The sequence below is a fragment of the Penicillium hispanicum genome (genome assembly GCF_028827665.1).
Source record: "Penicillium hispanicum strain IBT 35686 chromosome Unknown utg000006l_segment0_segment0, whole genome shotgun sequence".
NCBI classification, from domain to species: Eukaryota; Fungi; Ascomycota; class Eurotiomycetes; order Eurotiales; family Aspergillaceae; genus Penicillium; species Penicillium hispanicum.
In genome coordinates this window covers 2,685,455-2,711,289 of record NW_026623198.1, presented here as the reverse complement: position 1 = coordinate 2,711,289, position 25,835 = coordinate 2,685,455, and the positions used below count along the sequence as shown (strand labels likewise).

Below are 25,835 nucleotides of genomic sequence, written 5' to 3'. Positions count from 1 at the left end.
ATAAAACATTCTCGAGGACCCGTGATCGCAGAACGAGATAGAGATCATCCAAATAAGAATTCTTCACTCGCTATTATGGCCTCCTTAATTGTTCGCGCGGCGTCCCTCTTTCTGCTGATTTCTCCAGCACTGTCATTCGCGCCGTGTCCTCTCCTCGGACCCGCTTATCCTCCTTTTACCTTGAACACCACCGACCCCGTGATCGCAAGCTCTATGAAGAAACTCACCAAGCAATTCGACTCGCTTGTTAAAACAGACAATGGCCCCAATGGACCCGTGTCGCCCAACACCACTTTCAGCATCGCATTGTTCTCTTCCAACGAGGGCAACGGTGAAGACAAGCCATTCTTTTGGCAGTACCACTACACATCTCCAGCTTTGAAGAAAGCATCCAGCAATGCCAAAAATGTCACGGCAGATAGCATCTATCGTATCGGTGGATTGACCGAAGTCTTCACAGTGTGGAGTCTGCTGCTCACGCAAGGCGACCAGATTCTTTCGGACCCTGTTACCAAGTATTTGCCAGAGCTCGCGAAAACTTCCACCATACACGAGGCCAACCTTGATCCTGTTGGCCACACTCGATGGGATGAAATAACGGTTGGCCAGCTTGCAAGCCACATGAGTGGCCTTGCCCGCGACTGTGAGTTCAAAACCTCCAAACCCATAGGCCGAGGAAGCCCACCGCAATGGTATCTGACCAGTGATGTATAGACTGCTCGAGTGACCTGACCACACAGACTGGGATCCCCAAAGCAGGACTGCCACCTCATCCTACCTTCCAACTACCTTGTTGCGGTGATAAGAAGTGCAGCAATGACGGTATGTCTTCTCAATCGCGTCATATTTGTTGCTCAATTGGCCTGATTTCGCGACAGATTTCATCCAGAACTTCGCATCCCGCATGCCTGTTGCTCCCAGCGGCCAAACACCCTCATATTCCAATATGGCATTCCAGATTCTGGGCTATATCATCGAGAAGCAGAATAGCACTTCGTTCAATGAAGTCGTCCAGAAGCAAATCCTCGACAAGCTTAAGCTGACCAAGACGACAATCTTCGCACCCGAGGACTCTTCCAATGGTGTTATTCCTATCAGCAAGGAAGCAAGCGGCTGGTCTGCCCGTAATGAAGGAGATGCAGCGTGAGTTTTCACCCTGTGCGCTTGATCACTAGACAACCACGTCTAACACCGAATATACAGCTCCAAATCCATGTTCTCTAGCGCCAAGGACCTTGCCATCGCCGGCAAAGCTATTCTTCGCTCAAGCCTACTCTCCCCGGCCCAGACACGCCGCTGGCTGAAACCTGTCACCCATACCTCGAATCCGGTAAACTCCGTCGGCGCCCCATGGGTCATCTATAGCGATAATGAACAACACTACCCGAATACCTCCATGGTGGATGTCTACAGCGTCCTAAGCAATGAAGGCGACAATGAAGGCCTGTACAGCTCGTACATGGGCTTGGTCCCTGACTTTGGTGTCGGCTACGCCATTCTTTCCGCCGACACCATCTCTCCCGCCGACCTGAACGCACACGCAGATTACATGGAGGTTGTCCTAGAAGGCGTGATGAAGACGGCTCTGAAGCAGGCGGCTGTGAATTACGGCGGCCTGTATTCGGCCTCTTCTCTCGACTCGCACATCAACGTCACATATGACAGCCTGCCTGGTCTATACATTGAGCAGTTTGTTAGTAACGGCACAAACTTCCGTGAGACGCTGGCGGAAATTGCGGGTATCACGAACGGAACCGATCTGAGCATCCGCCTATATCCGACTCATTTGAGTGAGAAGACAGACACAGGATCTCGGCAGGCGTTCAGGGCGGTGCTGCAGGACATTACCGAGCTCGCGGACAACGGTACTCCCACCTGTGTATCGTGGATGGATTTGGACAAGTATCAGTATGGAGGACACAGCCTGGATGAGTTTATTTTTACGTTGGACTCTACAGGCAAGGCCGTGAGCGTTGAAATTCCAGCGCTGGAGGTAACTCTTGATCGGAAGAAGTGATCGATGGGCGAGATATTTCCTTTGTATTCTAGAATTGAGGTAGTTTCCGGATAGATCGGCCAATATTTTGATTCGTTAGTGAGGTCCATCTTGCACATCAATATCCATCAGACATCACCCGCCAGGCTGCGCGCTTAGCGAATTCCAATCCTTGAAGATGGAGGCATCATCGCCATCTCTCCAGCCCCAAGCAATGCAGTAGTGCCGTGCCAACAGCTGCCATTCTTCTATTTCGTCCAAAAATTCCAACCCAGCAACACGCTCCTTTTCCTCCTCCGATACCCAGCGTTCCCAAATAAAATCGATATCGGCAGCCGCCTGGTTGCTTGTGAAGCCATGTTCTCGTAACCGCGTGCGCTGTGCCTCCAACGAAGCGTATTTATGGAGTGTCTGGAGCTGGATTCCCCGCGTGGCCAGGTTGGAAACCATCGTGCGGCCAAAGGGATCATCTGGCCGGATAGGCTCGTATAATACAAGACCAAGAGGCATGGTAGCTTCTAAAATATTTTGCGACCTTTCGTCAGGCTTAGGCGTCGTAGTCGCAGGACCAAAGAGCCGCTCAGTGAAGAAAGCAACGACCTGCGCCGCTTCGATTGGCGACAAATAGATAAGGCAGCATTCTGAGATCAACAAAGTAGGCAATTTCGTGTCTACGCCCGGGAGTATTCTGGAGGGAGAGTCGTTTGCCCCGAGGGATCGCAGGTCGAGCGGATGAATATGATAAGAAGGTGAATGGAGCGCATCACCCGCTTCGGACACGGACACTTTGTCGCTCCCCGTGTCGATTCCCAGCACCCGTTGTAGAAGTGGCGTTGAAAGAATCGCGCGAATCTTTGCGGCCGTGTTGACAGGGAAGTCCAGTTCGTGATAGACGATATCGGAAGATTGACGCGACGAAAGGAGTCGGAAAATCCGCGTGTCCGATCCAGCCCCTAAGGAAATGATTTGTTTCTTTCGTCTCCCGGATTCTGGTGTATATGGCCCGAGGAAACGATCGACGAGCTGGTCGATCGCAGTGGTCCGAACATAGGTCCCTGCAGGCCAGCAGAGCTTTCGAGTTAATCACAGCCGCTCTTGCAACAGGATAAGAGTACTGCACCTCTATTGATGATTGGAAATCTTCGTGTCGCACTCCCGGGAGGTGTCAACGCTGCGGCGTACGGATCGTTCAGGTATCCCAGCTCAACGGCGCTCAAGCGGGAGACACTAGCGTCGTTGTCAGTGCCCTGCACGACGCGGTCTTTGGCCGTCGGGCGGGTTGTATGGCCATCCTCGACCGCACGACTCGCCCCGCGACCTCGGATTCGGCCTCGGCGCAGAGTGTTGAGATTGGGGATTTGAGGCGCAGCCATGAAGGGCGTAAGGTGGAGGAAGCTTGGAGCTCGGACTCGGTGGGGTGGCCCCGCGGCGGGAATAGCGTCACTCGGCATCCGGAATGGCTGGTATAGCAACGCGAGTGTACTACCCCTGCGCCGAAATTTTTAAAGGTGTGATTTTAAGTAAATTTAGCGCGCAGTACTGTATACACCACTAAACCTCTTATAACTTAGGACAGAGTTGAACCCGATTGAAACCGTGTAGAGCATAATGAAGGAATAATATATGTAGGGACGCTGTCTGGAGCATATTACACGTGAGGCACAGCTATATAAGGTTGTTAAAAAGCCATAGGAAACGATTAGTAGAGATTCGATGCGTCAGCTAGTAAAAAGTATGCTAGCTCATCTACAGGAGGTTATCAACAGATATGGGGGAGGTGGGTTATATGTATAGCTTGATTACAATCGATTTCTGCATGTTTTGGTTGTGTCAATTTTATACCTATATTCCTAGGGCGTCCCAAGAAGACAGGGTTTCTTTAAAAATTTGGGTACGCTGGTGCTTTCGGGAAATGGTCAAAGAGTGGTAAGTCTTCAGGTCATGCACTTTTTTTCGTCTCACGTCTATCATCTATCTACTGTCACACGTCTAGACATATACAAAGTTGTTGCGGCACAGCGGGCAGGTGCTCTGGTTGCTGCTCTTGAACCAGCGGAAGAGGCAGACCGAGTGGAATGTGTTCTTGCAGGTGGCGCATCGCTTGTTCGGCGTCTGCATGTCGGTGGAGATGACCGAGTAGCAGATAGCACACTCACTTTGGCCCTTCAGGGCACCCTGAACATTGCGCCGGAATGCCATCAACCCATCGATCAGGCTGCCGTTGGCAAACATGATGACGCCTTGGATGGTGAGCATCCAGCTCTTCCACTTCTTCTCGTCGACCAGTACTCGGCTGCGACCAACCACGATCGCGGGATGGAGAGGGTATGCAGGCGGAAGAGCAATGGAAATGGCTACGGGAGGCGACTCCTCATCGACTGTGATGCTGGCGACAATCTCCGCTGTTCTAGGAGACACCTTGACCATCATCGCTCGCTCCTCATTTGGATCCTGAGTAGCGATCCAGTCCGTGACGCTCTGAATCGCATTCTCAATCACAATCGGTGAGATCTAAAGGTGGTGTCAGCAATGATGCACTTGGTGTGTGCAACGTGAACGGAATGTCTAGTTCTACTCACATGCTTCTCCGTCCAGGCCTCCACCGGTCCCTTGATGCGCTTTTTGGTGTCGATCCACCAATTCTTGGTCATATTCGCCAGGTATCTCAGGCAAAGGTAGTACAAATGCACCAAAAGCGATTGGGTTTCTCTTTCGGCAGTCTCTGCCTGATCAGGCTCAAAGGATCGGATATCAATCCTAGAGGCGTCAATAATCTTCCCCTGGGACTTTTGGAGGAAGTCAAATGTAAATTCAAGCAGCGGAATCAAAACGTTATTTTCTTTGATGTTTGCTGCATAGTATTCTTGAACAGGAAGTGACTGGTTGTGGTATTAGCAGAGGGCCTTTGTTGGGCTATTCATGGCGATAAAAGACATACCGCATTCGAGAAGTGGTCAAAAACTGTCTTCCAACTCAGAAGATATGATCTCACGCTAGTCCACATCTTGTCATCGCCGTAGGACGCGGAAACCATGTCGATTGAAGGAGTTTCAAGCAATAGAGACATAACCTCGTCAGGCAATCTGACCGCAGTCTTTGACAGAGCGACGTCGAAAGAGACCTGTTCCTGGGCTTGGGGGATGTAACGGTGAAGGATGGCGTAGGCGGTTTTCTGCACAGCGCGACTGTGTGTCGTGAGAAGATGAAAGACACCACTAACATCTTCTAGCTTCTCGATCGGGAGGTCGTTAATGAGCCGCCGTAGAAGATCAACAGCAACATCCCGAGGCTGATGGAAAGCGATTCCCGAATCTGAGATATATGAGCTCGCTGGTATCCAACAAAGACGAGCTGCATCACAAGGCTTACCGAATTGTCCGATGGTGGATGCTAGCTCGTTGAAGAGCGCAGTCCTCCGATCCAACCAAGCATCCTGAAGATCATCATTGCTTTCACCCTCAGCCATGGACTTCAGGCGTGCGAAAAGCCTGAAAGAGGATAGCAGCAACGGGAGACCTTCTTCGCCACCATTTGTCCCTCGGAGAGTTGTGCTCAATACATCCATACTATCTTCCCAATGTGATCCGTAAATCCCCGCGAGCGGTGGTAAAACCAAGGCCAATGTTTGCATGATCTCAGCTCTTAGTGCGAGAGATTTCATATCAGACTGGAGGCATTCAATCAGGTGTTTGATAAGGAAGACCAATCGCTGCGTTGGAATTTTAGAGACGACGTCTTCTTCTCCAGAAAGTAGGATGTTGAGCAGTGTGAGTTTCCGTAGCCCATCTAAAGAAGGGTCCTGGGATTTAACTCCTGTGGAATCAGCGATAAGCTCATTGCAAATTCTATTGCCGACAGGGCTTGAGAGAATAGAGCTCCGTAGAACAGCAAACCACGATGCAGACCGGATTCCATTGGCAGTCCGTGCCTCTCTGCAGAGCTTTGAGATTTCATCGGCCGATTTGTCGGTCTTTGACCCGTCGGTAGAGCTCATGATTTTGACAAACACCTCTCCAATCCGATAGTCGAAAGGTGTCATTCCACACAGACCTTCCAATTTATTTTCCCAGAAGGAAATCATGGACGAGGAAATTGAAAGCTCTGGGGACGATTTCAGAGGCTCCGTTGCATGAATCCAGGATGCTATCGTCTTTCTTCCTTGGAACATAACCTCTAGGTATTCTTCACGTTGATCAGCCAATTCTACGCCTGAGATACCGTTACAATTTTCCATGCTCAGGTCGTCATCAATCAATTGCACGGCCAAAGGCAGGTAGAAGAACAGCGTCTCGAGGTCTTCCTTGTCCAACTTCGGGACAATGTCAAACGAAGACAGAGCCTTGATGGTAAACATTGCGAGGCGAAAAGCAGCTGTGCAACCAGCCGAGTCACGAGGTATGGCGGGCCATAATGCCCTGAATGATTCTGAAAATTCGCGCTGGATCAATCCAACCACGCCCTTTAATGGACTCGTAATGGCGGTTGAAGGCCGAGGGGGTAACTGCAGGAACGCAGCCAATGCTTCCTGCCACACTTGATGAGAAGGAAGAATGTCTTTCGCCGTGTATCCGGCTTCGTCCAATTCAATTCCCTGCACGAGTTCTTCGGCAATAGCAAAGAGAGAATCGATCCTGGTATATATTTAGTGACAACGGGTATAGAATGGAGGATAGAAAGTTACTCACGATAAAGATTCCTCAGTTGCATTGCTGAACCCATTGTGAAGAATCTCAATTTTCGACCTGTTATTCGTGTCACCCACCACGGTTTCCTTGAAGGTCTTCATCAATGATTCTGCCAAAGCTGCCAGTTCTTCTGACGGCGACTCGGTGAGGTACAGCAATTTTCCAGTCAATCTGGAGCCATTGCCTCCGTTCTGGAACTCCTTCACAGCAGACGGAACAGTCTTTCCGAGATGAGAAAGCCCATGTAGGGTCTCAAAGACCTTATCATCTGCAGACAGTGAATTGATGATGAACAAGAAGATTTGATCCATCAGTTCACCTCGGGATGTCTGATTTTGGAGAACAGCGGTGATAATTGGCCAATGGGAGTGACTTCCTCTGCAGGCTTTGTCTAGAGCTCGCACGACAAGCGAGTTAAGCTTGTCTTGATCTCCGACTTCATTGAAATTGAGGGTTGCGAGTAGACTTTGAAGAATATGGGCATTGGATTGATCCGGCTCCAACTCCATAGCTCGTTCAACGACATTCTCAAAACTGGAGGCAAATCCATCCCACTCCCGACATGCCAGGATGATCGCAATCAGGCGATCTGCCGACGGCGAGAAAAGTAGCGCTGGTGCATCTGTTTGAATGAAATTGAGAAATTGCTGGGAATTTTGGGCTACCGATGGCATCATCCGGACACATTCTTCCACTACCCCGGCAGCACCATAGGGCTTGCCGTTGCGTGTACGCAGAACCTGCAAGCAGTTTTCAAGCAGAAAAATGCTTGCCTTCTCAAAGATGTCCTGTACTTGCGATTCACTCCCAGAATCTGAGATCCGTGATAAGACTGTTGGTTGTAACGCAAAGAAGCGCCTTGCTTCGGCACATATTGAGTCTTGCGAAGATTGAAAGTCCCTTGATTGCTCCGGAGATGACAATTTCACAGCTTCCAGCAAGTCATTTGACATCCTTGTCCACAGTGGCGGTAATCCTTGAATTTGTTCATGCGAAATGAGAGTGGCGAGATAATCAGCACAAATATCTTCGGCCGACTGAGACGGAAGCGCCCACTGGGCTAGTTCAGGGTCAGATCGTACATATTGAGCGATCAAGGGGGACAGCCTTTTCTCAATAAACTCTGCCCTTTCCTCTTGAGGCATGAGGATGACCAGCCAAGCGCCAACCTGAATGTAGGATTTCCAGCCAGTGGTGAGATTCTGGCGTGGCTCTTCTCTCGAGTTAAGTCCCTCTATGAAAGCTTCAGTCAAAGCAGTTGCACTGGAAATGCCGATAATATCATCAGTGGATGACTTGTCAGCTCCTGCAATGACTTCGCGAGGAATAATGCGGAGTAGTTTATCCAGATTCGACCAGAAATTTCCAAAACCTCCTTGTGACCCCTTTTGAATGTATTGACGTAGTCTTTTTGACGCAGAGGTCTTTCCCGCGTACTCTTCTGTCCATATCTGCGGTCTTGAAGATGTCAAGAGCAGAAGAGACTCGGATAATTCGGAAGACGAGCCGAGTTGTGGAATTGATAACGACTTCCCAATGATGGCGGAACTAATGACCTTCCAGTCGATCCAGGTAGGCTCCCGTGACACGGCTGATCTCAGAAGAGTATACACAGACCGACGAACAAATGGATCTTCGTGGTTGCAAAAAGCCCATAGAGACTTACTGCTAAGTAAATTCTCAATTTCGGGAATACTCTTCTGAAGATCCTCGTCAGGCGAATTCCCTTTTCAGGTCCACATGTCAGATATCAGAACCTGATTTCATACGCGCGATGAGATATTCAGTCATACCTAGGATACGATTGAAAAGTAAAAGTGCAGCGCCGACCACACGGGAATACTTTGCCTCGGCATCATCACGCTTGGTCGTCCGCTCATCGCTCAAGGTCAAGGCTGTCTGATGGAGAAGGACATCGTCGATGAAATCTAGAGTAGAACTTTGGTAGATCTTCCACACATTGCTCCTTTTAGCTTCCGTTGAGAAGATACTGGTGAAGGACTCCAAAGCGGAACGTTGGACGGGCCGGTCATTATCGTAGAGTCCCGCAAGCCATGCTCCCACAACTTTGGGCAGATGAGGCACAACTCTCTTGCCGACTAAACCAGAGATCGTACCCTGGATTATATGAGCTAGCTGCCTGACCCGTCTAGACAAGTCAATTGAAGCTCGAGGATAGATTTTGACCTGGGATGATTGGTTATCACCTTGCTGCCAATGTAGGATGCGAAGAAGGTACATACCCATGCCTCCAGGAATCCGTCATCAAGGGTACCCTTGCTCGCCTCAATGGAAGCAATATGTTCTTTGAGTTCATCCAGAGCTTTCGTCCGTGTGATATCGTCTTTCTTCAGCAGGTTCTTGAATGCAATAACCACTTGCTGGTCTGAGATGCGAGAAAGATCTGGAGGCTCCGCAATATATGTGAGGGAAGAAGGCTCTCTACCAGAATTCCCAAATACACCTGAGAACCCTCCAAACGAACCGAAGCCCCCGGCAGCAGCGCGACTGCTGGAGGCTTGCGACTTGAACTTTTTGCTCATGTGGGGTATGAGGTCAGCGGAAATAGTGGGGGGGGATTGAGTAGCTGATGAGACTACGCCGGTGCGACTCCGGCGAAAGTGAACGGCCCTGGTCGATATCTCTGGAACTGCAGGAGGCTCTTCAAGATCTTTTCGGGCCGCTCGTCGCAATGGTGTTGCTTGTTAGAAGAAACAGATGATATCAAGCGCGGGCGGCCACCCGATATGGAAATCACGTGGTACTGTGTCATTGCTGTCCCAAAGGGGAAAAGATCCAAGTCCGCGCGAGCTCATCTGCCTTTCTTCTCTCCCCAGCTTAGCTCGGGTCGTCGGGGACATCAGCCACGATGAAGTTCTTCATTGAGTACATTTTACTCCTTGCGCATATTTCAACTGACTCACTCGCTGACCTTTTTCTTCCCAAACAGTGATCTTCCGGTGCTGTTCCCGTATCCGCGAATCTATCCCGAGCAATATGCCTACATGTGCGACCTCAAGAAGACCCTCGACGCTGGGGGACACTGCGTCCTCGAGATGCCTTCAGGCACAGGCAAGACAGTTTCGCTATTGTCCTTGATTGTTGCCTACCAGCAACACTATCCGGAGCATAGAAAGCTCATTTACTGCTCGCGAACTATGTCCGAGATCGAGAAAGCGTTGGCTGAGCTCAAGGCGTTGATGAAATACCGCTCGCAGGAACTTGGGTTTGAAGAAGAATTCCGCGCACTAGGCTTGACTAGTCGAAAGAACCTGTGTCTTCACCCCTCAGTGAAACGCGAAAAGAGTGGGACTGTCGTCGACGCGAGATGCAGGAGTTTGACAGCGGGCTTTGTTAAAGAAAAGAAGGAGCGCGGTGAGGATGTCGATCTCTGCGTCTATCATGAGGTTTGTGCCCATTATCCCTGCAATGTATTGGATGATTCTGACAAGCTCTAGAACCTCGACCTTCTGGAGCCGCATAATCTCGTTCCCCCGGGGGTGTTCACACTCGACGGTCTAATACGGTACGGTGAACAGCATAAACAGTGTCCTTACTTTTCTGCGCGCCGCATGGTATCTTTTACCCATTCAAGTGATATGCTGTTCTTCGTTTGGGTGCTAATGGTTTAACTAGATGCCTTGGTGCAACATCATCATCTATTCCTATCACTACCTCCTTGATCCAAAAATCGCCGAGCGAGTATCACGAGAACTTTCGAAAGACTGTATTGTGGTCTTTGACGAAGCGCACAATATTGACAACGTGTGCATTGAGTCGCTCAGTATCGACCTAAGCGAAGATTCCCTCCGCAAAGCTACTAGAGGCGCAACCAACCTGGAACGAAAAATTGAAGAAATGAAAAGCTCGGATGCTGAAAAGCTTCAAAATGAATATTCAAAACTAGTGGAGGGATTGCAGCAGGCGGAACAGGCCCGAGAGGAAGATCAATTCATCTCGAATCCAGTCTTGCCGGATGACCTGCTGAAGGAAGCAGTCCCTGGCAACATCCGCCGAGCTGAACACTTTATCAGCTTCCTAAAGAGATTCATTGAATACCTCAAAACTCGGATGAAGGTGACTCATACGATCTCGGAAACACCACCGTCTTTCCTCATACATTTGAAAGACCTCACCTATATTGAACGGAAACCTCTTCGATTCTGCGCTGAGCGCCTAACATCACTTGTGCGGACCCTTGAGTTAGTAAATATCGAAGATTATCAACCACTCCAAGAAGTGGCTACTTTTGCAACTCTTGTTGCAACCTACGACAAGGGCTTTGTTCTGATCCTCGAACCTTTTGAGTCTGAAGCAGCGACTGTGCCGAATCCCATTCTACATTTTACGTGCTTAGATGCCGCAATTGCGATCAAGCCAGTCTTTGACCGTTTCGGCTCTGTGATCATCACTTCCGGGACTCTGTCGCCATTGGAAATGTACCCAAAAATGCTAGGTTTCAATGCTGTCATGCAAGAATCGTACAGTATGACCCTAGCGCGGAGGTCTTTCTTGCCTATGATTGTCACTCGAGGCTCCGATCAAGCACAGGTTTCGTCGTCTTTCGGCATCCGCAATGACCCTGGTGTGGTCCGTAACTATGGAACCCTTGTCACAGAATTTGCACGCATCACGCCTGATGGTATCGTTGTGTTCTTTCCCTCATACCTCTACATGGAATCCATAATCAGTATGTGGCAGGGCATGGGTATCTTGGATCAGATCTGGAATTATAAATTGATCCTTGTCGAAACGCCTGATGCACAAGAGTCCTCTCTCGCCTTGGAAACCTACCGAACAGCCTGCTGCAATGGACGCGGTGCCATCTTGTTTTGTGTTGCCCGAGGAAAGGTATCCGAAGGTATCGATTTTGATCACCATTATGGACGTGCTGTGCTCTGCATTGGTGTTCCCTTCCAGTACACCGAATCTCGCATTCTGAAGGCGCGTCTCGAATTCCTGCGCGAGAACTATCGTATCCGAGAAAATGACTTCCTCTCTTTCGACGCGATGCGACATGCTGCGCAATGTTTAGGTCGTGTCCTTCGTGGCAAGGATGATTACGGTGTCATGGTGCTGGCAGACCGCCGATTCGAACGGAAGCGGCCTCAACTTCCGAAGTGGATCAACCAAGCAATGCTAGATAGCGAGACGAATCTCAGCACCGATATGGCCGTCTCAAATGCGAAGAGCTTCTTGCGTACCATGGCGCAGCCGTTCAAAACCAAAGACCAGGAGGGTATCTCTACGTGGAGTTTGGCTGACATCGAGCGTCACAAAGCAAAGCAGAAGGCAGAAGAAGAGCGAATGAAGAGGGAGGAGTTCACAAACGGTCATAAAATGGATGGAATCGTTACGTCCACAGTCGAAGTTGTCGATGATGAGTACGATGACGATATCGATCAAGACTTGATGATGCTAGATGCACAGTGAAATCTTCTTTCTACTGTTATTCTTTTGAAGGTACATACATATTTGGCGCTGTCATGGATTCGGCATGGATCCCGGGGCGTTTCTGAGCTGGGCAAGGCAGAATCAATATAGCATGGAAGGTGTCTGGGCAAATTGAAATTTGGCTCTTGACTATCGAACATCCAATATGGAGAAAGAATCAAATTATCGTATCAACAATATTTCTATGGTAGCTCGGTGCAATGACACCAGCCAGTCCCTCCTCCACTTCAGCTGTCCACTAAGATGAGAGAGGGCACACAAGAAACCCCCAAGAATTTAGGCTGAAGACATCTATTTAACTAGAAGATATGCTTATATGAACAGGGACAGGCACTTTTGTGTTTCCGCTGAACAGAAAACTCCAGATCATCGACACGTCAAGATCGCACAACAAAGACAAAACAACGGCACAAGGTACAAGATGGTAGAGAAAGAGATATACAGGTGATAAACACAGTAGAAAACTAGAATGCGAAGAAACTCCGGCAACAAGGCGACTATGCTACAGGAGCAAGAACGTCGAAGGCTCCGGTTCCGACAGTACCGGCACGGCCGACAACAATTCTGCTACTGGGGCCCTTAAGGTTCTCGGTATCTCTCTCGAGCACGGCGTCCTTCAACGCACCAACGGTGGTCTCAAAAGACATTCTGGCAAAGGCAGATGTTGCATCCTTAACCAAGCCATTGCGACTGAAAGCCTTGAATCCACCAGATTGAGTCATCACATCACCGATCAGGTTCAGGTGACGGTTGTCGACGGAGATACTGTGACCCTTGAAAACGGCGTCCATTTCACGCACGATTGTAGCCCGTGCGGCTTCGACACCATAGAGGTGGAGCATGTCGTGAATAGAGTTCGTGTAGATTGAGTGGGGCTTGATGATGTCCTGATAGTCACGCATGGCGAGAAGGTTGACACCATCCGTGATGACATTGGCGGGTTCGCCCTTGAGCTCATCTGCTTCGACGAAGACACAGTTGCCGATCTTGGGGATAGACTGAATGACAGCACCATGAGCAGCAGCTTCAACCAGAGGTAGAAGCAAGAGCTTGGGCGTCTCGATGTCATATTGAAGCTGGATGGAGCACGATGTGCCCTTCTTCGGATCGAACTTGAACCTGGTGATCTCCTCAAACTTGCTGATAATATCATCTTCGCGGGTCTTGCTATCCTCATCGCTCTCATCGTCGGATTCGTCGGAGGCGTCGCCCATGTCGACATCACGGGTGGTCATTACGGCCTGGTTCTCATCGTCATCACCTTCATCGGGAGTATCCTGCCGTCTGATGATGTCTTGCTCGTCGTCATCAGGTCCCTCGTATGAAACCTGGTTGCTTCTGTTTTGAGCTCCATGAGCACGCTTGGCATCATCCTCGTCATCTTCGTTGTCATCGTCAGCTGGTTCAGCTTCACGGTCAGGACCGCTCGGACCCTCAGCAATTCTGCCAACTGAGACGCCAATCTCAGGTTGGGCAGTGGACGACTTCTTTCCCGTCTTGTCCTCGTTACGTTTCCTCAGCTCGTTCTTGGTCAGCTTGAGCAAGCGAGGAATAAATTTGGCCTGCAGTGCATTCTGCACATCCTTGATCTGGATGGCATACTCCTTGGTGTATTCGTCGGCGGGGAAGAATGTGATCTCGATATCGTAGATCTTGGCCTTCGCGTAACCGCGACCGGAGCCAATGCGCTCCCTCACTTGAATTTTGTCAACGACCTCGCCGATGCTGAGTTTGCTAATGCCCTTAGCAAATTGCTCTGACTCTTCCTTGGAAATCTCCTCATTCAGAAGCAGAGTCATCGTAGGGGTCATGATTGAAGCACTTGCTGTCATGACAATTTCACGAAGACGGGGAATACCCAGTGTCACGTTCTTTGCGGAGTGACCAGCCAAATGGAAAGTATTCAGTGTCATCTGCGTAGATGGTTCCCCAACAGACTGGCCGGCCATGATGCCGACAGCCTCGCCAGGATCGATGATAGACTTCAGATACTTCATGTTCATCAAAGCGTCGAAAGTCTTCTTGGTAACGATACCCTTGATATCCTTTTTCTTGTCCTTGAAAAGTTTATCCGGGTTGTCATCCTCATACTGTAGATAAATCTTGTTAGTACAAATCCAAAAACCATTAACACCACTGGGATATTTGCTCGTACCTTCTTGAGGGCCTGTGCAAATGTCTCGGAAGTACTACCCAAGTTACCTCCAGGATGGTAGCGAGACAGCACAGGATCCATGGCATCAGTCTTTCCGGTCTTGCGAACCTTCTTCATCGCATCCTTGTGCCAATCCGTCACCTCCTCCTTTGCCAGTCTGTGGAAATCTTCAGACTGGACTTGTTTCGAGATTGAGACATGGTTCTCAGCGAGGAAGGCGAAGTCATTCAAATGAACCTGCTTGGTGATATCGAGACCATCCTCTCCGTACAAGAACTGGACGATAGATCCATCAGACGCTTCACGGACGGAAGAGTCGTATTCAGCTCTCAGACCCTCCATGCCCTTGATAAGACAACGCTGCAAGTAACCAGACCGAGAAGTCTTGACAGCGGTATCGATGAGACCTTCACGACCAGCCATGGCGTGGAAGTAGTATTCTTGGGGTTTAATTCCAGTCAAGAAACGACCACAGACATAGCCGCCAGCCATAGGGTGCGTTTCAAAGGCTCGGAACGATGGCAGCGTCTTACCACTGATCATAACAGGCACACGACGACCCTCTAGAACTTGTTGACCAAGGTTGCAGGAAATTAGATTGGCGTTAACACCCGAACCCTTGGCTCCAGAGATTGTCATCGACTGCATCTGGTTCCAGGGGAACGGCTTAGCAAGACCTGCCGGGAGACAGGCACTGGTGATCTCCGAGGATAATTTCGCAGATCGAGCGTTTGACACACTATCCAAGCCACTTTGCTTGTCATCATCACGAAGCACATCTTCCAGGCGACGGTTCAACTCGGAGTCCTGATCAGGCACAGTGGTCTGGTCGAGCGTCACATACTTCAGGGCAACCTCGCGACCCATAGAAGCGGCAGTGCTCAATTTCTCCTTGCGAATACGGTCACCCTCCTTGGTCAGACGAAGATCATCAATACCGCAAGTAAAGGCGCGCATATTCAAGAACCGGGTGAGAAGTCGACCGAGAATACTGATCAGCTTTCCAGCAATAGTGTGTCCATAAATCTCGTGAACAGCGTCAATGAGACCTCCAGCAGTCGGACCAAGCTGCTTCTTGTCAAGAATACCGCACAAAAACTCTCCATGCTTGAAGATCACGGTTCCTTCTTCATTGTCCTTGCCCCATCGATCACCAGGGGTAGATGACTTGCCCGTGAGAGTGAGACCAGCACGCTCCGGGGGCATGATATTCTTGAGAATGGTCGTGATGACTTGCTTACCAGTCCACAAGTACTTGGGCTTAATGAAAGCAGGCTCAACTAGCTGAATGCGATCACCGACAATATGTGAATTCTCAGGTCTCAAACAGCTATACAGAAGCTGATGATAATCTTCCTCGTCGAAGAAGCTATCACGGCACGTGAACCAGGTTCCCATAGAGATGTGATCTTGAATCAAACCACGCAAAGGTTTGCCCGATGTAGCAACCAAATACTGGTGATCAGCATCGGCCAGCATTCTAGCTTCCGCTTGGGCAAGCTCATTCTGAGGGAAATGCATGTTCATCTCGTCACCATCGAAATCCGCATTGTAAGTATTACAGTTGGCGTAGTGCATGCGAATGGTCCGCTCGTTGGGGAGCACACGAGCTTTGTGACCCATGATGGATGGTTTGTGAAGAGTAGGCTGACGGTTCATCAAGACGTAATCACCGGTAGTAAGATGACGGTAGACCTTCTTGTTCCGAGAGCCCTTCATGCGCCAGTTTGAAGGTGCTAGCAACTGGTTTGCAAGAGCCGTGCGCTCATCCAGGCTCTTGAATTTCAAGTTGATAACTTGGCCGTTCTCATTCTCGATTGCCGCCGCACCAGGATACTTGTCAGGGCCGTTGATCACAGCTTCCTTCAACTCCCAGAAGTTGTGATTTGTCACAGGCTCCGGGAAAGTCAGCTTCTTTGCGAACACCAAGGGCACACCAATCTCATTAGTTTCAATGTTCGGATCGGGCGAAATGACACTACGGGCAGCGAAATTGACACGCTTTCCCATCATGTTCTTTCGAAACAGGCCTTCCTTCTTTTCCAGGAGCTGCTTAATACCATTGGGCAGGGATGCCACGGCTGAGCCTGTAACGGCAGTTCGCTCCTTGTCAATAAGACCATTGACTTGGTCCTGGAGTTGAACAATTGCCTGGAGAAGATCGCTGTAGGTCCGCACACGAGCCAATGTCTTTTCATCTTCGTTTTGAATTTCCTTGCTGATCTGGTTGATGTTGTCGCATGATTTCAGAACGGAGTTAAATGGTGTGTTTTGTTGCGCTTCCATGATCTCGCCAGGGCCCTGTGCGGCGGCCGGGCGGTATTTGTTTGGTGGTACTAAGAGGCTCTTGATGAAAAACATGTCGGCAGTGACAACCTTGACTCCCTTCGGAACAGGTCGAGAGTTGTACACAAGTTGCAAGACCTCGCCATCCTTCTGGAACAGAAGTCGCATCGCACTGTAGACTTCCGAGGACGTCAGAAATTCTTGAGTCTCCCCTGATGAACTTGTCTGCTTTGTGACAGCAGCTCCCCGACGAATCTCTTCCTCGGCACCATGTACCTCAGACACGACACTCGCAGTATCAGAGGCTCCGTTGACATGAGTGCCATTCTGCTTGGACTTCTGCTTCTTTTCCTCATCGAGAAGAACCAGGGTATTCGGTGCCTGGAACCCGCCGTGCAACATGGCCAGCTTGGACTTCTCGGGTAGTGGCTTGCGAAATATTTTGTTGTAGCGATCCTTTCTATAGGAAGGAGTGATTCTATAAGAATTTGTTAGTTCATGAGCTCCAGGAACATTCAGGAGTGCTTGACAACCCACCCATTGCAGTTGGCGCATTTGCGGTTGCCGTTGATGTCCTTGAGGAAATTTTTTACCAAATCTCGTCTGTGCTCTGCGGCAATGGGATTCTTTGCGCCAGCCATCAGACCGTCCAGTTTGCCTTCTTTCTTGGCTTCCTTGATGCGTCGGCTGACATACGCAGTGCGCTTATCCATGACGGTCTCGTCATCATCTTCTTCTTCGCCCGAGTCATCACCATTATCCTTGCCAGGCTTTGACTTGGCACCCTTGCTAGACCCGATCGCCTCAAGAGCAGCGACTTCATCGACAAGGCCATACTGCAAAAGACGTAATTTGCAGGTGTAGAGATTCACTTGTGTGCGAGACATTTGAAGACGGTGGCAGTATACACACTGCGCCCGGAGAAGGCGATAAATGTGATCAAAAAAGGTTACATTGTAGACGGGAACAGGAAGCTCGATGTGGCCGGCGTGACCGGTGCACGACCAAGAGTTCAAGCGACATGTAGTACAACTGATACCACCAAAATTGTCTGAGTTAGAAAAAATCTCTAAACAACGAGGATATAAGCAGAATACTTACACATGGTCACCCCATGCACCCATTGCAGGGTCATAAAGACCACCAGGGACTGGATTGTTGAAAGAATCCAAAGTCGGAGTATTCTGAATTCTTTTCACCGACAGCTTTCTAATCTCTTCGTCGGAGTAGACGGTAAAGTCAACCCCAGCAATGCTCGAAGCAACCGGACGGGAGAAGGTCGCCATTGTGTCCTGCAGCTCCGAGAGCGACAGAAAACGCTGGCGGTGCGAAGTCGAGGGCCTCGGAAGAGATCTCCAAGTTGCTTGCGATGCGGACGAGCGAAACTTTCGAACAACTTTTTTTTCTGCCCCTCTCTACCGCCCACTCAGTTTTGACCAACCGCGATAATAATCACTGCGGTCCAGCTCTTGCTCACTCCACATCCAACGCTGACCAGAAGCATACTTCTCCGGTGCCACCCATTCTCTGTTGCCCGAGGTTCGAGATATCTCACCCACTTTGCGATGGCGGATGTGTCCGGCAACGTGCTAAAGCGGTCTCATCCCGAGGATGATGACAACAACTCTCAGAAAAGAACGCGCTCGAACAATGGATCACCATTACCGGCTCAAGGGTCCGCTTCCTCCGGGAAGGTCGACATCGAAAAGGTGATGGCAGAGGCAAGGGCCAAGGCCGAAGCTGTGCGCGCCCGCCTACAAGCCAACTACGGTGGCGCGACAACGACGACGACACCTCCGGTTCAGTCAAATCCCAGCCCGGCTCCGCCAGTTCCCAGTCCCGCTATGTCTAGAATAGAGCAAATGAAGGCCAGGGTAGCAGCAGCTACGGGAAGAGCAAATGCAGCATCTCAAGAACGAAATAACGCACCCGCACCATCGTACCAACCCCCAGCATTCGACGATGAAGGCATGTCCAAAGCTCGCGGCGGTCTGGATGTCGGTCTTCATCCGGCACTCCTGTCCGATGCCACCCCAGACTTCCGTGGTGGTAAAAATCGCCAGCAGTTCAAAGCCGCGAAACGTCGCAATGAACCCAATGCGTTTCAGAATAAAGCGCGACTCGATCTGTCCGGCCCGTCTATTGAAGAGATCAAGAGTAACCCATATTTCGATCCTAGTCTGGGTCCCAAAACAACTGTGGCCAAGCCCCGTCATTCGCGACAACTTATTTTCAATCAAAAGGGCAAATACATCCAACAGGCCGCGGCTCTGCGCCGGCAGGCGCAGTTGGAAGCCATGAAAAGGCGAATCGCTGAGAGGGCGCGGCAAGCTGGTATTGACGAAGATATGGATGTGGAGAAGTCATTTCTCGTGCCCGCTCCGCCCTCTGTGGAGTGGTGGGACGAGGGTTTGATCAACGGTGGCGACTATTCTGCCATTGATGAGCCTGCAAATCTCAAACTTGACACCGCTGACACTATCATCACCCGCTACATTCAGCATCCTGTTCTTCTCGAACCACCACAGGATAAGCACGCCCCTGCTCAAAAGCCAATGTATCTTACACCGAAGGAACAAGCCAAAATTCGTCGACAGCGACGTATGGCAGACCTCAAAGAACAACAAGCCAAGATCCGACTGGGTCTCGAACCGGCACCACCTCCAAAGGTCAAGAAATCCAATCTCATGCGGGTTCTTGGAGAACAAGCTGTCAAGGACCCGACGGCTGTGGAAGCCCGTGTAACACGGGAGATTGCGGACCGCCGTGAGAAACATGAAGCCATGAATGAGGAGCGCAAGTTGACCAAGGATCAACGTCGGGATAAGTTGGCCAGTCAGCAGGAGAAGGATGCTGCTTTGGGCATCTTCATATCCGTCTACCGAATCGACAGCCTGGCAAGCGGGCGGAACCGTTTCAAGATCAGCAAGAACGCTGAACAGAATGCCCTGACAGGAATTTGCGTTATGCATCCGAAGTTCAATGTGGTGATTGTGGAGGGTGGGAAACATTCGGTCAACGCTTACCGAAAACTGATGTTGAACCGTATTGACTGGACCGAGAACCCTGGCCCAGGCAGCTCAGAAGAAGGCAAGAATGAGGGACAGCCGATTTGGTTGTCTACAGAGGATGAGAAAGGCGAGCTACGTGATTTCAGTCAGAATTCATGCACTCTTTTGTGGGAGGGTCAAGCCAAGACTCGCTCATTTAAGAGATGGCTTGGTGCTCGAGTCTGTGAGTCTGACTCTGCCGCCAAAGATACTTTGGCTCGCTCTAAGATGGAAAATTTTTGGACTCTGGCAAAGAGTGCTAAGCCAGCTGAGTTTCAATCTATGTAAAGCACATTTCTTTGTGTCGGAATACCTTTACTTTAAGTCTACCATGATTGGAGACAAAAGACACTTACCCTGTTCTTCTTCCTTGCCAATGTGTGAATCATGTGTGAATCATAACTCTTTCCGCAGCAAATATGTACTCTTATCTATTTCATACAAAACAAACTTGAAAACGCCATGGTAGGACTATCATCAAACTTTTGAGTAAGCCAAGACTCGAATCACAGTAACTCCACCCCTGATGCAAAATGGCCCGATATCAAGATCATTTCAATGCGGTTCAAAAGGACAACAAGAAAGATTAAGAAGGTGGTGGCTGGTTGCCGTTGCTGAGGTTCCGTAGAAGATCCAGCTGGGCTTTGACCTGGTCAAAGTTCATAGCTGGATTTTGCTGCTGAGGCTGCTGATACTGCTGCTGCTGTTGCTGCTGCTGCAATGCAGCCAAGAAAAGAGGATTGACGTGTGCACCTGGCGGGATGGATTGCAAAGCATTCGGTTGGCCGAAGGGTTGTTGGAATGGGAACTGGAAGGGGAATTGGGTTGGTGCTGAGCCTTGACCGAACTGCAGTTGCTGTGGCGCATACTGCTGGTAAGCAGGATAAGGGTTGGGCATGCCAAAGGTAGGCTGTTGCTGCTGGTAGATCGGCTGGCCATACCCGCCAGGTTGAGACTGAGCTGGCGCGGGCGAACTGTACTGCGAGTTGCTCTCTTGATGGTGACGACCTTGGTCGCGCTCCCAGGATCCTCCTCGTCCATTGCCACCTCTCCCACGGCCGCGGCCACGATCAGAGCCTCGGCCTCGGCCTCTACCACCACGAAATCCTGATCCACGATCGCTACCTTCGACCGGGGCCTCACGGACACCCATAATCTCATGCAGGTTCTTTGGGCGTGCAAGAGGTGTGTATCCATCTTCGCCGGCTTGATCATCGTAGTTAAGTTCAGTGTAGCTCAGCTTCGACGGGCCAGGAAGTCCTCGCTTTGACTTGCCACCCTCTTGTCGTTTCTTAGACTTCTTCTTGTATTGAGCCTCCGCTTCATCATCGGAAAATTCGATCTCATCCTCAGCAACCTCCTCGTCGTGGAAGTTGGATGCATCACTTCCTTTCATTCCCTTGAGTGGTTGTGTAAACACAAATGTGGAGTAGGCCTCCACATAGTAGACAGCCAAGTCTTTGACCATGCCTCTTTCTTGGGCTTCTGCGGCAGTCGAGTACATGACGGTATACAATGGATGCTCGACTCTGCCAAGAGTCTCGGACACAACACCCAAGACCTGACGGTCCGCGGAGCAAAGCAGGGAGCCCGACTCAAGGACCTGATATTCACCAGAGGTATTGGCTTCGATGAGAATAGCATTGTCGATGGCTGTCTGGACCTTGCCCAGATATACAATATTCATCTCAGGCGTGATTTTGACATCCGGGATTGGCAGGACCTCCTCCACAATCTCGTTGGTGGAACGAATTTGCCCTGATTGACCCTTGCTGCCGGCTCCTTCCCCTTCATCGTCGGAGCCGGCTTCGGTAAGCATCAGTATCCGGGCTTGTTCTTCAGGGCTTAGTATCTGGTAGTCCTCCTCATCACTGTCGTCTGAATCCGAGGATGTCGAGCTGTCTGAGGATGATTCGTATGGGGAGGAGTCAACCTCCCACTCTGGGTGTTCTTCCTCCTCTTCCTGGGTCTGGTCGTTCACTTGCTCTGCCGGGGCTCCAACTGTGATTTCGGGTGTTCTTTGATCAGGCTTCTGGTCAACCTCCATCGTGTCACTAGAGGCGGCAGCGGCTTCATGTGAGCCCTGGGCCGCATCGGTGCTTTCCTGTTTGGCCCCAGTCTCGCTAGAGCCTTGGTCCGACAGAGCGCTATTTTGATTCACTTGATCGGAGTTTTCTGCTGCCTGCTCGATTGGTGTGGCTTCCGGTTCTGGTTTGGCGGTTGCTAGTGCGGAGCCTTCGGTGGTCTCCATGCTTGCAATTTGATCATGCGGGGCGTTTACAAGGCCCAGTCCTGGTATCACTGGTGTGGGTTTGGACAAGGGCGAGGGTTCGATTACAGAGACACCTGTCCCTGGGTTTGAGGTCGTGTTCGCTATCACCGGTGTCCCCGCAGCCAAGGGAGTGTTGTAGAAATCACTGCCATTGTCCGGAGTGTTCGCGATGGGTGGCGTATCGATTGTGCAGGGTCTTTTTGAGGGAGGGCCGTCGCTGGCACCAGCCACCTCGACTGGCGGAATCTGCTGGTCGCTCATAGTACAGCGGAATGCAAAACGAAGGTAATAAACCAGGTGTACTGCGATCAGAGGCGAAAAAAAAGTTGCGGGAACTTTTTTTGCGGATCTGCGTCAGGTGCCGTGGCGGTCGCCGGACAAGCTCCTTATCGGGTTATCGCATTAGCGCAGGCGTAGCCTTCAACATCGAACACGCAAGATGGCAGGAGGAAATGCCTCGGGGCTTGCCCACGCTCCTCGCACAAAAGCACGGTGTGCTGCAACTTGCAAGTATCATTGAGGAAGTATTTTCAGCTAACATGACATCCCTTTAGTCCACCACCCCCGCCGTTCTATCTCCCGCTGAATGTCACACTGTACTTGTGTCTCATCTCCAACGGTCTTGCAGCGTTGTTCGCCCCAATTCAGGACTGCGACGAAGTCTTCAACTTCTGGGAACCCAGTCACTATCTCGATCATGGATATGGTCTCCAAACATGGGAATACTCGCCGGTTTACTCCATCAGGAGCTGGCTCTACGTGTCGCTTCACGCCGCCGTAGGGAAAGCGGGATCATTGGTTGTCCACTCTAAGACAGCTGAATTCTATGCGATTCGGCTTTTCCTTGCCGCTTTCTGTGCTTCCTGTCAGACCAGGCTATATTCCTCGATCTGCCGGTCCCTCAACCCTCGCATCGGCCTCTTGTTCTTGATAATCGTCCTCTTCAGTCCGGGCATGTTCCATGCGTCGACTGCCTTCCTGCCGTCCACATTTACCATGTATACATCCATGCTTGGGTTGGCAGCCTTCTTGGATTTGAGGGGCGGGCCAAAGACAGCGCAGGGCATTATGTGGTTCGGTCTAGGTGCAGTTGTTGGGTGGCCTTTCGCCGGTGCTCTCATCGTACCTCTTCTCGTCGAGGAGGTTGTCATCGGCTTCCTTTCTCGGTCCATCGGGTCTGTCTTCTACGCTATTCTCGACGGCGCATTCAGATGTTCTGCTATCGTGGTAAGTGCTGGATCAAAGCAGTGTACAATGGCAGTATCATTACTCATACAATTTGCAGGCGCTCGAGGTGGCAGTTGACTATGCTTTCTTCCGTAAGATTGCTCTCGTGCCCTGGAATATCGTCGCTTACAATATCTTTGGCGGCGAGGGCCGAGGGCCCGAAATTTTCGGTACCGAGCCATGGATGTTTTACATTCGCAATCTACTCCTTAACTTCAACGTCTGGTTTGTTTTTGCGATGCTGTCTGCACCATTGCTACTTCTTCAAGGCTTGTTCCGCTCTCAGGCCACCTCTGTTCAGACGCTTCTGCGCTCCATTACACTAGTTTCGCCGTTCTATATGTGGTTTGGGATCTTCACGGCTCAACCTCACAAGGAGGAGCGATTCATGTACCCGGCATACCCATTCCTGGCCCTGGCTGCGGCTCTCACGTTACACTTGATTCTAACCTTCATCGGGTCGAACAACCCGAAGGAGGTGATCGGTCGTCTACCGGCAAAGCTGAAGCTTATGGTGGCTCTGTCAATCGTCATGGTATCTGTCAATGCCGGTATGCTGCGAATTCTAGGGGTGATTACGGCATACAATGCTCCCCTGAAAGTCTTCGAGCCGTTGCAGCAAGTGAATGTGACAGAGACGGGGTCCTCTGTTTGCTTCGGCAAGGAGTGGTATCGCTTTCCGTCATCATACTTTCTTCCACATGGCATGCAAGCCAAGTTCATCCAAAGCGAGTTCCGCGGTCTGCTTCCAGGCGAATTCCCGGCCGCAAAAAGCTACTCGGATCGTCTGGAAGGCGCCTCAAAGGTTCCATCCGGCATGAATGATCTGAATGTGGAAGATCCAAGCAAATATGTGAGTGCCGTCGATGTCCCTTCTCCTTGTTACATTGCTATACTAATGTCACAAATTAGACTAATTTGTCTCAATGCGCTTTCCTGGTGGACTCCCACTTCCCGAATCGTGATGCAACCGAGCTGGAACCTCATTACGTGCTCGACGACTCTCAGTGGGAGACACGGTCCTGCGAGAACTTCCTAGATAGCGCTCAGACGGGACTACTAGGACGGTTGATCTGGGTTCCCAACCTGCCTTTCATCCCCGGTCGATTCCAACGGAAATGGGGCCGGTACTGCCTTCTGCAGCGCCGGGCTGGCACCAGCAGTGTATAATTGATATGCAATCCTGGGGCAGCCCCCAGCCAAACAAGATCTCAAGGTTATATCCATTTGCGCTCATCCTACATACTTTGCGATGCGATAACAAGCGCTCTTCATATACCAAGGCCAAACCCGAAGCCAGAATCCTTCTTCTTCTTCTTCTTAGTCATTCACGGATCTGTCAGGCGGTAGCCCGATTTGCCGGCAGAAACTATCGGGCGAGGGGGTTTCCTCGCCACGTAAGCGAATATATATATATATATGTATTCCACCCGAAACTTCCACTCCGTAGTCCTTCTCTTACTTTAGTTTTCTCCAGTATCATTACAGGCCCGTAGGCTCGCTCTCCGCTAGTATACTCTACTGGCGTATATCCTATATGCCCCTAAATTGGCCGAGGAGCTTTATTCTTATTATAAATTGGATCGCTTTCGTCGTAAGCTCAGGATCTATAAGTAGGTGCCTAAGCCTATTACTGCTGTGTACCCCTAAGATATAGGTATAGAGGTTATAGAAGTCTAGGCAATAGACTAAGATATATACTATATTTATTACTGTGCGTCTGTATAGGCAGTAGGAGGGGTTTAAGTAGGGGTTCTTTTTATAGGCTTTATCCTATTAGCGCTTAATTATAGTAAGGTATACTAATAGGCTAATTTTATTAGTCTATATCTAGATAAGGATACTACTTTAAAAGTGTATAAGGTATATATATAGGTAGAAAACTACTTTATCTAGCTTAGGGAGTATTAAGTAAAGTAAAGCCCTATATAGTGAGGATATCTATTAGGAGGCCTATTCCTTTATTACTGCCTTCTAAAGGGTAGTGTTATATACTATAATAAAGGTAGATATAGATACTCTATCTATTAATAGTAAAGTAGATATACTTTATAATAATATTATTAAGAATAAACTAGCTTAAGCTAGTTCCTAGATTATTATAAGTTTTAATTATAGTCTAGTTATTAATATAAATAATTATTATCTAGCTTTAGCTATAGAAAGTATCTTATATTAATAGGGACTAAAGGGCGAGCTATATCCTATATAGCTCTACTATATAGATAGTTACTGATAAAAGCTCTTATTTAGTGACCTTTATACTAAAGATAATAATAGCTAAGGCTATAATATTAGTTTTAGTCTTATTGCTATTTATATAAATATAGATTATAGTTTAGTTAGCTAAAGATAGATTAGAGTATTATTTAAGTATAGCTTTAATAGTCTAATTAATAGTTATTAGGATTAGTTCTTATTAAGATAGGACTAAGAAAGATTAGATAGTTTTAACCTTTTCTAGATTAACTCTTCTCTTTAGGATTCCTTTAATAAATATCTTAAAGGGGATCTTAAGTATAAATATTATATATACTCTCTCTTTAGTAGTATAGCAGATTAGTGCTAGATAAGAGGTAAAAGCTACTTATAAAAGGGAGATATATAGCTAGATATAAGCTTAATTAGTAAATCTCTAAACAGTGATTAAAATAGAAAGGGTGTAAAAATATATCTTAAAGATAATATAGGAGGTAGTATAGAATATATT

At 49.4% G+C, this 25,835-nt stretch overlaps 8 protein-coding genes across 8 annotated transcripts; 4 read left to right on the top strand and 4 right to left on the bottom strand.

Annotated features, from left to right (window-relative positions):
* Positions 1 to 75: 75 nt before the first annotated feature.
* Positions 76 to 2,017, top strand: N7459_007344 (serine hydrolase domain-containing protein; the record flags this gene model as incomplete). The annotated part of the gene is made up of 4 exons (XM_056946512.1): positions 76 to 643; positions 715 to 822; positions 879 to 1,143; positions 1,204 to 2,017. 4 exons carry the CDS (start codon positions 76 to 78, stop codon positions 2,015 to 2,017), a joined length of 1,755 nt encoding a protein of 584 aa, XP_056798511.1.
* A 114-nt stretch (positions 2,018 to 2,131) lies between these two features.
* On the bottom strand, positions 2,132 to 3,369 carry ppm1 (protein C-terminal leucine carboxyl O-methyltransferase ppm1; the record flags this gene model as incomplete). The annotated part of the gene is made up of 2 exons (XM_056946511.1): positions 2,132 to 3,051; positions 3,150 to 3,369. The coding sequence occupies 2 exons, from the start codon at positions 3,367 to 3,369 to the stop codon at positions 2,132 to 2,134; spliced, it is 1,140 nt and encodes a 379-aa protein (XP_056798510.1).
* Positions 3,370 to 3,985: 616 nt separating this feature from the next.
* N7459_007342 (ubiquitin-protein ligase RKR1) lies at positions 3,986 to 9,224 on the bottom strand (the record flags this gene model as incomplete). Its single annotated transcript, XM_056946510.1, has 8 exons — positions 3,986 to 4,507; positions 4,576 to 4,875; positions 4,935 to 5,308; positions 5,366 to 6,627; positions 6,682 to 8,272; positions 8,348 to 8,407; positions 8,475 to 8,799; positions 8,925 to 9,224. 8 exons carry the CDS (start codon positions 9,222 to 9,224, stop codon positions 3,986 to 3,988), a joined length of 4,734 nt encoding a protein of 1,577 aa, XP_056798509.1.
* Positions 9,225 to 9,569: 345 nt separating this feature from the next.
* On the top strand, positions 9,570 to 12,114 carry N7459_007341 (TFIIH/NER complex ATP-dependent 5'-3' DNA helicase subunit RAD3; the record flags this gene model as incomplete). Its single annotated transcript, XM_056946509.1, has 3 exons — positions 9,570 to 10,088; positions 10,140 to 10,256; positions 10,318 to 12,114. Coding segments are annotated over 3 exons (2,433 nt in total), but the record flags the coding sequence as incomplete, so codon positions are not given.
* A 518-nt stretch (positions 12,115 to 12,632) lies between these two features.
* Positions 12,633 to 17,862, bottom strand: N7459_007340 (DNA-directed RNA polymerase I core subunit RPA190; the record flags this gene model as incomplete). The annotated part of the gene is made up of 4 exons (XM_056946508.1): positions 12,633 to 14,225; positions 14,291 to 17,054; positions 17,114 to 17,608; positions 17,678 to 17,862. 4 exons carry the CDS (start codon positions 17,860 to 17,862, stop codon positions 12,633 to 12,635), a joined length of 5,037 nt encoding a protein of 1,678 aa, XP_056798507.1.
* A 279-nt stretch (positions 17,863 to 18,141) lies between these two features.
* N7459_007339 (U4/U6-U5 snRNP complex subunit PRP3) lies at positions 18,142 to 19,914 on the top strand (the record flags this gene model as incomplete). Its single annotated transcript, XM_056946507.1, has 1 exon — positions 18,142 to 19,914. The coding sequence occupies one exon, from the start codon at positions 18,142 to 18,144 to the stop codon at positions 19,912 to 19,914; it is 1,773 nt and encodes a 590-aa protein (XP_056798506.1).
* A 298-nt stretch (positions 19,915 to 20,212) lies between these two features.
* N7459_007338 (RNA-binding snoRNP assembly protein NAF1) lies at positions 20,213 to 22,159 on the bottom strand (the record flags this gene model as incomplete). Its single annotated transcript, XM_056946506.1, has 1 exon — positions 20,213 to 22,159. One exon carries the CDS (start codon positions 22,157 to 22,159, stop codon positions 20,213 to 20,215), a length of 1,947 nt encoding a protein of 648 aa, XP_056798505.1.
* Positions 22,160 to 22,337: 178 nt separating this feature from the next.
* On the top strand, positions 22,338 to 24,295 carry N7459_007337 (dolichyl-P-Man:Man(6)GlcNAc(2)-PP-dolichol alpha-1,2-mannosyltransferase; the record flags this gene model as incomplete). Its single annotated transcript, XM_056946505.1, has 4 exons — positions 22,338 to 22,390; positions 22,453 to 23,125; positions 23,184 to 23,978; positions 24,038 to 24,295. 4 exons carry the CDS (start codon positions 22,338 to 22,340, stop codon positions 24,293 to 24,295), a joined length of 1,779 nt encoding a protein of 592 aa, XP_056798504.1.
* Positions 24,296 to 25,835: the final 1,540 nt, after the last annotated feature.